The sequence below is a fragment of the Belonocnema kinseyi genome, chromosome 7 (assembly GCF_010883055.1).
Source record: "Belonocnema kinseyi isolate 2016_QV_RU_SX_M_011 chromosome 7, B_treatae_v1, whole genome shotgun sequence".
Classification (NCBI taxonomy): domain Eukaryota; kingdom Metazoa; phylum Arthropoda; class Insecta; order Hymenoptera; family Cynipidae; genus Belonocnema; species Belonocnema kinseyi.
Window position 1 is genome coordinate 85718661 of NC_046663.1, and position 12854 is coordinate 85731514.

The window sequence follows — 12854 nt, forward strand, 5'->3', positions numbered from 1 at the left end:
GTTTTGGCCCATCGATAAATTTGAGAAATGCGTACAGACAAAATTTTCATTTTGCACAAAAACTTGGTTAAAAGTGAGGTACTTATTGGGAAATAATTATGACAATTGGGTATAGCATTTGGCCTTCGTACTAAAAGAAATGATGATGAGGATTATACAGGGTGGACACGCTGGGATTTACCAAAAAGTATGCTACCCCGCATACACGCCCATTAGAATAGTATTGGCGTGTAATACGGGTTGCATACTTGTTAGTAAGCCCCAGGGTACCCACCCTGTACATATGTTTTATGCTTCGTGTTATATTTTTATGATTAAAAATAATTTTCAAAGCTTTAAAAGTATTTCACAGATTTAAAATATTAAAAAATGCACTTATAATATTTGGAAATGGCAACTAGGTAAAGCCTATTTCGTTTTACCTTCACTCTACTCTAAAAATACAACAACAAAAAAACATATATTTTCAAATCTTAAAAGTATAGCTCAAAAGAACCGCTTGCCCCAATATAGTTTTCTCAGAATTCTCTATTTTGAATCCTATCTTATTTTTAAACCGAGCATAACAAAATTATTATTTTTTTTATTTCGTAAGTTTGGTCTGTTGATGAACAATCATTTCATATGTCATTTAACCTGCTTGGAAGGTTTAGTTTGTGGAGGATGATCATTGACATGGTCAACGAGAGGCCTTTGTACCCCAGGTTTCCTCATATGATTATTAATCAATCTGCAATAATTAGCATAAATTTCCAGGAACTCTGAGTTTGCATTGTAAGTCAAAGTTTTATAATATTCCATGTTCTCTGTTTCAAAGTCAATTTTTGGACCACCCTAATGCACAGCCTGTCTGATTTGAAATTAATTCAGTCCACGTATAACAAATAATATACTGTCTAAACATTGCAATTTTTATTTCAGTATTTGAGTAATTCAAGAGATTCATTAAATAATAAAATTTAAATTAGTATGTAAATTAATAAAAAAACGTATTTAATTGTTTTTTCCTTAAATTATTCACACGAAAGAACAGTCGAAGTTGCCAGTACATTTGATTACTTAAGTATTTATTCATTCGTTCCAGCAATAATTTAATAATAAATAAAAATATTTTACTAAATTAAATTTATTAATAGGGTGAAGGACCCAATTTCCGAGAGTGCACCAATTGTTCAAGATCCACAGATATTTTTTATGATAAACAGTGAATTACAATTTTAATTTAATTAGAAATTATATTATAATAATGCAGCTACTCTAAAAAAACTTATATTTTTAGAAGTGTAATTCATTCCGAATATAATATATGTAATGAGTCCCTCATGAAATTCATGGACATTCGCCATTTGCTTAATATATTAGGTTGGCTGATTCAGAAATTTTAAAGCACAAATTTGGTTACTTTTTCATTTAATCTTTATATTTAAATGATACTCTAGCGAAAAGGATGATTAATTTTTTTTCAAATAATTATATTATTTGAAAAAATTGGATTTAGTATTTTTTTTCAATAAATCATCGGTTAATTCAGATTTTTGTTTATCATTATAAATTTCTGAAAGAAAATACATACAAACATGAAATTTAAATATAATTACTGTTAAGCCAAATAATGTTTTAAGTTTTAGGAGGTTTCATTTATAAGAAAGAGGATAGCGAAGTTTGAGGTTGTCTATGTCCTCGACAATTGGTTCCTTTACCCTAGTCATCTCTCACTATTTCTTAACATAAAACAATTGACTTAAAATAACTCTTTTCAACAGCAAGCATTGATTAACAAATAAAAAGAAACTGTGAAATAAATAAGCTAAATTTATTTATAATATTATTTACACTTTACAGACACTGTAGAGAAAATTAATGAAAAAGGTCCAGAAAATAGGAAGCGATCAGTGAAGCATGCGATGAAAATTGATGCTCATTGAACTCAACTCTGAATGAAAAATTACGAGAAAGAAATTATATTGAATTAGAGTACACGTCACCTTCAAGTTTTTAAATCGTTCTTAACTTGAAAAAAAAAAACCGTTGAAAGTTCGTAAATGTTTATGAAAAAAGTAGAGGTTGAAAGTTCCAGTTTTTCTCATTTTAAAAATAAATAGTAAGGAATTTCGAAAAGTTTTTGAGTTTTAAAGTTTATGTGTTTCAATCAAATTAATTTCTCAAGTCTAGAAATTTAAATATAATAAAAAAACACTAATTATTTTGCTATAAAGGCACAGACAGAAGAAGAAATGTATGAAATAATTTAAATATATATTTCCCCTCCCCTGCTCTTATTTTAAGCAATACGTAGATACAAAATATCATATATACAACAAATTCATATTTTTTATAAAATAAAAAACGCTGAAGGCGTGAAAAATGAACCTGTTTTAACTTCTCATGAATAATTTTATCAAAAAGTAAATAGCGCATTATTTCTTATCTAAAAAATCAGATTTGTCCAATCTAAGTCAAACTTGGACTGTTTGTGGATAGTACTTTATAGCGATTTTGAACTCTTCCAATAAAAAATTACCTCCCAATACATCATCGATAGGGGGTTCACGCCCTTCCAGTGATTATGAACATTAAAAAAATAATAATTGGCCTTTAAAATAAAAGTAACATACAAATTTAATTTATTTTGGTAAAAGGCAAATGTCTTAAAGTTTTTTATCTGAAAAAGCTTGTTTTGATATGTTTTTTATGCCCTTTCCATTAAGCATATAAATTTAAAAAATATTTTAATATTTGGTCTTCAAAAATAAAAGACAAAATAAATTTGACTTTTTTGGAAAGAGGCATATTTTTCAATGTTTTCTTTGAGATTAAAAAGTCGGATTTTTATTTTTTATTTGTGAAAATAAGTTTTTTTCATAGATGAAAACCCCTTAAAAATGGAACATTTTCCAAACCATTAATCGCTTATTTTCCTCAATAACATTTTTAATTTTTAACCTCAAAGCTCTTAAAGGACAAAAATTAAGCTTTCTTTTGGGATGAAAAAATGAAATATATGCTTTTTCCAAAAACTGCCATTTTTTTACTTTTATTTTTGAAGGCCAAATATTTATTTATTTTTTTAAATTGTCATGTTTAATTGAAAGGATACGAAAAACCCTATCGAAACTGTACTGGGCGAAATTTTCTTGTCGCCATTAGAAGAGATGAAAATCACAGAAATAGACGATATCCACGAAAACCTCAAAAGTCCCCCCCCCCCACCCCCTCAGTAAATATCTATTGAAATAAAAATATTTTCCCCATAAACTTAATCCAATAGCACAATACTTTGCCCAAGTTGAACTTAGATAGGACAAATATAATTTTTTGAGTGGGTACTAGGGTGGTCCAAAAAACTTTTTTTGTCAGAGAGCAACGCCCCCCTTATTTTATGTTGCCAAAAAATGCATTTTATGTAATCCTATGAATAGGAAACATTTTAGGAAAATTGACTAAAAACAAACTTTTCACTAACTTTCCCTAAAATGAATTTTCCTTCGAAAATGTAAAATAGCCGTTTTATTACAAATTCGTACTTTAAAGAATATTTTGAATGCAGTTTTTTTTATTTGAAGAGTGAAAAGTTTCCAGCTATTTCAAATAAATTTCAAATGATTTAAACAATTATTATTTTTTCAGAAATTTTAACTTTCTCTGTCAATCATAAAAAATTAGCATTTTCCCGTAATAATGACATGGGAAGTGAATGTTTCGAATAATATTTCTATATTAAGATATTTTTCAATTATTTGAAAAATTTATATTTGTTTCATTTTTTTGGTATATAATCATATAAGTTTCCAGTTATTAAAATTGTTTTTCATACCAAAGCATAAAAGTTAGGACTTTTTAAAAAGATATTTCACACTTAATGGTCTTTAGGAATAATAGTTTTTGTTAAAGATATTATTAAATTGTTTATCATACCATTAATAATTATTCACTTCTGACTTGATGTTAAAGGTGCAAAAAGTTCCAGTTTATTTCCAATTGTCTTACAATGTGTTGGTCATTATTAACATATTGTTTCTTTCAGAAGTTATATTGCCTCAATTTTCCAAACAATGATAATTTGCTTCAGCAATTCTTTTCATTACATTATGAATGGTTACTTTTTTCTAGTGCTATGAATGAGACAGCTAATTTGTGTATTCATAATAAAAAGAAAAAATTATTTAAACATATAACTACTGTTTAAAAAATTGAGGAATAACTTCATTCTAATAAGCGACATGGTGTAAGAGATTTAAAATCTATATTTTTTCCACATTTCCAATAAAAAGTTAGAAGTGATTAATGGTAAATTGCTTAAATATTTAATAATCATTTAAACAACAAATATTAATGTTTTTATCTATTAATTGTGTAATTAGTTTAAGAAAATACTAAATCTGATGATTTGGCGGAAAACTAAAATTATAAAAAATGTAAATTGTTAAAACAATTGCAAAACGTCCTCAATACAGAGAAAATACAAATTTAAAAAATTGTTTAAACAATTTAAAATTAGTTTAAAAATTGTTGCAAACTTGTCAGTCATGAAAATGCTATTTCCCAGTTTTCAGGGTATTTTTCGGACACAATAAAAAACGGTTGGGGCGTTAAATTTAAAAGTTATGGGGTGGAAATTAATACTTGAAAATTTCTTAAGTGGTGAATGAAATTCGATTTAAGAAACACTAATAAAAATCAGTTTATTTTTTTATTTTTGCGAAAACTGAGTTTCTCCCATTTAAAATTCCAGGTTAATCTCAAAAGCCCGGGATTAGGTCTTTACATTGACTGATTAAATTAAAAATACAATTTTTTCTCCTGGATCCTAAAAAATAGGACACAGTGAAAAATAATGTTACACTGCATTTTTGGACCACCCTATTGGGCACACTTGAGAAACAATGACCCATAAATAACTTACTTTTCTGATCCATGATCAACGTAATAGGTGTAATAATGTGGAAAAAATTGATAGAAGTTGTGATAGTAGTTGGTTCGACCAAAGTACCGCGAGAAGTAAGGAGGATCACGATAAAAGTATGGGAGTGAAAAATCATCGTGATCAAAATGAAAGTCGTGAGTGGGAAAATGATGGTACCAGATTGATGTACTTGTCTGGTGAAATTTCGACTCAAAAGGCTCCTCGCGGTACCACAACCTTCATCTGGGAAAGGTCACTGGTCGATAACCATCAGACAGAGATGGTGGTCGAGCAGAAACAGTCATTGCATGAGAGGTAACGTCACACTTGGTGCCACGAACCAATTCGTCAACATAGGCCGCTTGAATTCGAAAATTGGTTTCATTTGGATGCAAAGAACCACTCACGTATCTTTGAAAAGATGATGTCAACACCCACAGTTCCTGACGACCTGATTTGGCTGTTATCACCTGAAAACAAAATTTAATTAGTTATTTTATATAGGAAGATTTTATATTTTTTACTCAATATATCAACAATGCGCTGGAAAGTCCTGAAAGAGTATGGAATTAATAGATGGATCCTGGAAAAAAAAACAATATATTGAGTTAGCAGAGCGAGCGTGAGAGTAAATGGTTAACTGAGTGACTGCTGGTTACATATTAGACAAGGTGTTAGACAAGGATGCTATATATCCTCTGGGCTGTTTATTATATTCATGAATATGTGTGGCCTTGTGTGAATATGTATGTGGCCCTCTTCGCCTAAGAAGGTACAGATCTCGGGACCCTGAAGGTATGTGGGTTAGCGTTTGCAGATCATAAGGTTGTTGTATCAGAGTCAAACAAAGGGTTGCAGAGAATGTTAAGCAGATTGCATACTATCGTGAAGAACATGAGCTTTAAAATTAACTTCAGTAAAACAAAAATGATGGTGTTTAAAGAAAAGGGCGAGAAATCAGTATGCAACATTGCCCTAAACAACGAGAGGATAGAACGAGTTGATCTTGCTGTGATCTTGGTATTTTATTTACTAATGACGGAGCAATTGACGGAAAGATAGGCAGATGTGTAAACGAGGGTCGGAAGGTTATCCGTAGTGTAGGAGCCATTGCCAGAAATAAAAATATAACAATGAAAGCTAAAATTTCGACTTTTTTTCCACTTCGACAAGAGATACGATTTTCTTAGATGGCTTCAAAGAAGAACCAATGACGAAGCAAGTATACATAAGTCAATTAAATTATAGTGTACCCAAAGGCAGTTTAAAAAAAGAATGATGGGAATGTGTGAATGAGGCCCTGAATCGAAAAGCTATAAAAGCCACAGAAACGCAAGAGCTTGGATGAGAACATGGATGGACGTAAAGGAAGCTAAAGTGGTATGCCAGAACAGAAAAGTGTGTCGACAAATAGTTCATAAGAAATGGTTGGATACTAATGAGCCCGAGTGGAGAGGTTTACTTCATGATTCTGTCAAGTTCTTCGCCCGGGTTGCTTACTAGAGAAATTGATCCGCGGCATGGGTCGGGGCAGTCTTGATGAACTTGGGTATTATTTAAATACACAACACGCGAACATCTTGTACACTTCCATCTGTTACTTTATTTATATGAACTCTATTGTCCCCGGCTGGAACCGAGTGAGTCACGCTTTCCCGAAAGGGATCAGGCGCAATAGTATAATAAAAATAATATATAATAATCTTTATTTATTTAAGTCTTGTGAGTTAAGGCAAATCGGTAAGATATGTTTCGTCTTATTCCCATTGAAAAGCAACAAGTTTGAGCACTTTTTACTGTTAATAATATATTAGAAACAAGTGAATGTCTAAGTTACAGATACTCCGACGCTTGAAACAGAAAGTGTTGTTAATTTGTCTTTAAACAAATTTTGTTTGTTCTATCTTTTTTTATATTTTTCTATTGAATTATTTTAGTTCACTTTTTTGCTAAATATGCATGTTTTTGGATTACAAGCTCAACTGTTTTGCAGGAACTTTGTGTTTTTGGCTCAATATTCCATGTATTTTCTTAAAAATTTTGTCTTTCTTGGTAAAAAATTCGTTTTTTAGGGGGGGGGGGGATCCAACTATTTGGTTGAAAACCCCATTTCTTGGGTTGTAGATTCATCATTTTAGTCAAAACTCATAAGGCACTTGACTTACTTAGTCCGTGGCTGATGATGAAAATCCGGTCTCACCCAAGAACAAGTTTTTTAAAAAATTAATTATTTTCACTGTGAACTAGATTTCAAAAGATTTTAGGGTGTGTTCAGATTCCTAAAATACCGAACAGAATCTAAAGAATGTTAAAGATTTTCACTTTCTAATTTCTCACGCCGAAGTCCCTCGACTGATCAAAAGCAAATTGTACGACGTTTTCCCTTTAATCCAGGATACACAGCTCGAGGCACGTTTTTCTGAAAAGAGTAAATTGGCCCTCATAATTTTCTTAACATTCCAAAGCGCATGACTCAAGTCTGGATCTAACGGGAAATAGTCATTTGGCGGATACCCTTGCCTAGCCAAAATGCGATGTTGCCAAAAATTTGATAATTTTACGTTTTCCAGCAAATCACCTTTCTTGGCAACGTCGGAAAAGGCCGAAATGCACGGATCGAAACTGGCACCCTGGGGACTCGGCACCAGTCGCGCAGAGGTGCAAGACGGTACACATTAAGCAATTCGGCTTTGCCACCTTGAATATTTCTGTAATTATATCGCGATTATTAAATTCATATTTTGTTGTCACATATCTGTATGCTATTCAAATGTTTTTAAATAAACTAAGATTTAATAATGAACAATTATATTTTGATACTATCCCAATGCACTTCCACACATGCACGCATTAGTTCTTTTTTGATGTGTGCAAACAGGGTGTTAAAAAATTTCCAGTAATTTCAGGATTGTTGCTGGTAAGAGAATTCCTGAAAACCGGAGAATTTAAAACTGTTCAGGAAAAGTCTAGAAACGTCAGGATAAACCCGGCAGAGTTAGGGAATTTTCGACAAACTGAAGTTAAAATTAATTTTATTGCTCTGTTGAAAATTTCACAGTTTTGTTGAAAAGTCATTCTATTTGGTTACAAATTCAACTGTTTCTTCGGAAATTTGTCTTTTTACGTTGAAAATTCATATATTTTGGTAGAAATTGGTTAAGGATTAAACTATTTTGTTAAAAATTCGTCTTTTAAAATAAAAATTAATCTTTCAAATAAAAATTAATTAATTTGCTTGTGACTTATATTTCTTGATTGCAAATTAATTTTGCTAACTGATAATTTATCTTTTTTTATAGAAATTTAATCTTGTAGGTTGCAAATTCATTTGTTTGGTTGATTTTTCAAACATTTTTTTCTGAAAATTTAATAGAATATATTTATGATTAAAAATCTAGGCTTTTTAGTGGAAAATTCATGTCTTTTGTTAAAAATTTGCCTTTTTCGGAGGACAATTCAAATATTGGGTTAAAAATTCAAACTTTTTGGTTAAAATCCATTTTTGAAGATTCATTATTTTAGTTAAAAATTAATTACTTAGGTTAAAAATTTAACTACTTGGTCAAGAACTCATTCCCTTTTCGTTGAAAACTCATTTTTTCGTTACAAACTCAACTGTTTTTCAGGAAATTTGTCTTTAGGGCTTATAAATTAACATTTTAAATAAGATTTTTTACTCGTTGAGTGATAAGACTTTTTTGTTGGAAAATTCATCTCTTTTGATGCAAATTTCTGCTTAAAGGTTTGAAAATTAGTCTGCTTTAGTTAAAGATTCAACTAACTTGCTGAAATTTGTATTTTTTGTTTTAGTTCAAATATTTTCTATTCAGCATAACAACATTTGTTAGTGGAAATATCAACTATTAAACTTTTCATTGAGAATTCATTTTTTTATTGAAGTTTCATCACTTTGGCTGAAAATTTAACTACTTTGCTGAAAAATATTTTTTTCCTGGATGAAAATTCACTCTTTTAACTGAAAATTTAATTCTCTTATGTTTGGTAGAAAATTTATCTTTTTTTATTATCCCGTGGAATTCAAACCACTTTAAGGAATTTTAAAATGTTTGAAAAAATGTAAGGGATCCATTGATAAATTTATGTTTCGAGATAGGAGACGTCCCAGACGACTGGCAAAAAGCGATTATCGTACCAATATCAAAGATACTAGGTCCTAGTAGATACAGCATGAGATTAGTTGCACCACAAACCGGTAGTTAGCGCGGCAGGCAAGTTTGTGGTCCTGCATATATATATATTGCTTTTTGTTCGGCCACATACTTGTAGAGGCGCGACATGTACTGATTGGTTACGCCACATGTTTATAGAGGCGCGACAGGCAGCTATATATTCGGTCGCGCCAAATTATAGTGCATTTGAAATCCAAAATTGTAATAATCTGATTTTACTTTATAAGGGAACGGAAAAATAATTTTCATTGAGTTAAATAAATAAAAATTCTGAAAAGAAATTTCCTTATCAAAACATATAAAAATTTTTTTTTCCTAAATTTCCTTATAGACCTAGACAAATGTCTTCTGAAATGTTGGATTTTTTAAATATTAGTGAATTAAGTGGTATATGAGTTTTTTAACAGCTATAAAAGGTAAAAAGCATTTTCGAAAGTCAAAGGAAATTACGGCTTACTTCTACAGTTTAGCTAAGGCCATTTTATAAATATGAACCATTTTTTCAAATTGAAATAAGAAGTAACTCAATCTTACAAAATGTCATTTTCCCTGCTCCAGAAATCTAACTTTAAGAAAAAATGTAAGTTTGCTTAATTTTTTTTTATTATCATTTAATACTAAAACTTGAGATAAAAATTGCCATAATTTTCGTCTTTTTGTTGTTTTAATATATGAGCTAATTACATTTTTTAAACCGCAACCATGAAAAATAATATAAACCAATGCTATAAATTCACAGAACTATTATGTACTTCAATAGTCTATATTTTTTAAAGAATTTGAGGCTCTTTTCATTTTATTTTATTTTTAATAAATATATAAGTTTCCTTAGTTTTTTATTTAGTTTCCTTTAATTGCTTCCTTTATTTCTTTATTTTGTATTTATTGAGAAAAATAACTTGAACCGGACATGTATAGAAAACTATTCTTTCCAGCTGGTCGATTAAGCTTTTGTTTGCATTTACTTGTTGAACTGTTTGCATACTTAATTCCATTAAAAATGTTTCATTTTGCTAAAATAATTATTTTGAATTCTTTCCTTTAATAAAAAACTTGCTCTTTTAAATTTGTTCGTAAATAAATTTATTTTCTAATAATTTAAATATTTGATTAACTTTCAGTTTCTTTTATAAAATTTTAAAGGCTTATGCATCATAAATTAATTAACTCATTAACAAAAAAGGTTTTTTAAAGAAAAATAACAACAATCATGCAAAAAACCCACTTTTTTATTTGAAAAAGATATTCAAAATGTTTGTTTCTTGCATAATTAAAAATAAATTAGGAAAGAATTTCATTTTTGAATGAAATTATGAATCGAACCAAAAACTCCATGATCTGGCACTTTTTTGTCAGACTTATTTTTTCAAAAATTGTATACTCCATTTCACAGATCTTGATGGAAAAACGAAGTTTAATTCCGTTCTATTGTATTATTCACAACTTTCTTCTAACTGCAATTCATAACACAGTAGACAATTAGACATAATGTAAAAATTACAATGAACATGACAAGTCGAAACTGTCATCTAGGTACTTGAAGTTAAAGTGAATATTTATTTCTGACAATATTAAAACTTCCATTTTAATATTGAGTTTATTAAATTTAAAAGGAAGATATGTTAAAATTATTTACGCCTAGCGTTATAATGCTTAAAGCTTCTTGTTCTTCAAAAATCAATATAATCCAATCAAGATTTTTTTCTTACTTCTTAAATCTTGTAAACAAGAACAAATGTTTGCATGTAATAAATAAGTGACAAAATCTTATTATCAAATAATTTTTTTAATGTGATAAGCCGTGATTATTTCTGCCGTCTTGGAGAAAAAAGTTACTCTCTAAAGTTTGACGTAAGGGTCATTTTCGCGTTGCAGCGTATACGTAAAGAAGACTCACGTCAAAACGAAGATAGTGAGTTTCTTCACGCAAACAGCAGATTTGGCTTAACCCATTTTTCTCTCTCGACGGATTGTTCACCTTGGCGCGCGGGGTATTTCCTAAATTAATTTTTTTACGTAATAAAAGTCGTGTCTGCTAAAATGTAATATTTGTTTCTCGATGACTGAAATTAAACAAAAAGGTTTGAAAGTGTAAAATTAAAAATGTAAAGCATTGAACAAATTCTGAATTTAAGAATCAAATCCTAAACAATTAAAAATTTTAACATTGAAATTTAATTTGGTTTTGAATATAAGGGTTTAATATCGTAAAATTGACAACTGTAGCCTTCTAACTTGATTTTTAATCAATCAATTTGAATCAATCATAATCAATAATCAATTTGAATGTTTTAAATTGAAAATACATTAAAACCTTTCAATTTAAAATTCCTCTCCTTATAAAAAGTTTTCGATTTCAAAGGCTTTACATTAATTCCAATTTTTCACGAGGTTTGACATCGAATAATCTGCTTATTGCAGCTTTAAATTATTTATATCCTAAAGCTGAAAAAATGTATTGCTGAATCATAAGTGATTTCATTTACAACGTTTAAAATTAAATAATTTGAATACTGAAATTTTGAGTTTTAAATTTATAATCTAGTTTCTTTTAATAATTATTATTTTATTCTTACGCTTCTAAAGGAAAATACTTACACTGTAATTTTAATTGTTTTCATTTGAAGTTTCTCTCATTTAAAACCTTTTAATTTCAAAGGCTTTGAATTTATAATCTAATTTTCGAAACTGAATAATTTTGAACGGAATAATTATGTAATTGATAACATACTTGTAATTTGAAATAAAATTGTGAAATAGTAAAGTATTTCCATGCAAAATAGTTATGCTGAAGTTTAAACGCTTCCTTTTATATTTTGACATTGTCGACTTCTGAAAAGTTCCAAACCAAAAACTTTAGAACTATGAGTCCTAATTACTTTCCTGAGTTTTTCTGTTGAATTTAACTAATTATTATAAAAATAAGGGAATTTTTTTTTAATTTCTCCAGCTTATTTGAATGTTCTCCATTGTTGAAGCCAAGAAACAACCCACATATATCTGTATTCAATTCAATCAAATTTAAAATTTAACGACAGTTTCATTTTTATTGAAATGAATTGTACTTAAATTTAACACCATTTAACACCATTCAACATCTACAATTTTAACTGAAATTTACTTAAATTCAACTAAATCTTTAAAATTAGTTTTACAAAATAATTATTAAATTTGCACTACAATAAATCTTAAAGTACGAATAGAATTGTTTTAAAACTTATTTACTTAGTATCTAGAAAATTTATCTTTGAAAAAAAACCAGACGAGAAATTAATTTAACTAAACTTTATTTAATTCTTAAATTCACCTAAATTTCATTTAAATGTTGAATTTAGCTAAATTTTATTTAAATTTTAAATTCAACTAAATTTTATTTAATTTGGAATTTAAATAAATTTTATTTAATTTTTTAATTTATATTAATTTCATTTAACTTTTAAGTTTAGTTTTTAAAAATAATTTTAGAAATTTAACTAAAATTCTAAAGTACGAACAGAATTTTTTTAGATTTATTTATTGTTTCGAAAATTTAAAATAATAATAAATAGAATATTTTTAGGCTCTCTTTAATTTGAATGTAATTAGGTAAATCAGTGTTCATAAAATTTTTAGCGTACAGGCCGTACAGAGCCAGCCAACGGACTCAACTATAGCAAAGATTGCTATAGTGATGGCGAAGGCGAACGCGAGAACGAGAAACAGAAAATCTCGTTCGGTTTGGAAGTCAACAACTTACGGTGTGCGCCCCGGCCCCACCTCGC

The 12854-nt window shown here is 28.9% G+C and overlaps 1 protein-coding gene across 1 annotated transcript in view; it reads right to left on the bottom strand.

Moving 5' to 3' along the window:
- Nucleotides 1-3206: 3206 nt before the first annotated feature.
- LOC117176539 overlaps nt 3207-12854 on the bottom strand; it is a 62966-nt gene continuing 53318 nt past the window's right edge. The window contains exon 11 of the mRNA XM_033366795.1: nt 3207-5373. Coding sequence (XP_033222686.1) covers nt 5143-5373 — 231 coding nt within the window. The 3' untranslated portion in view covers nt 3207-5142. The remainder of the gene's footprint in view (nt 5374-12854) is intronic.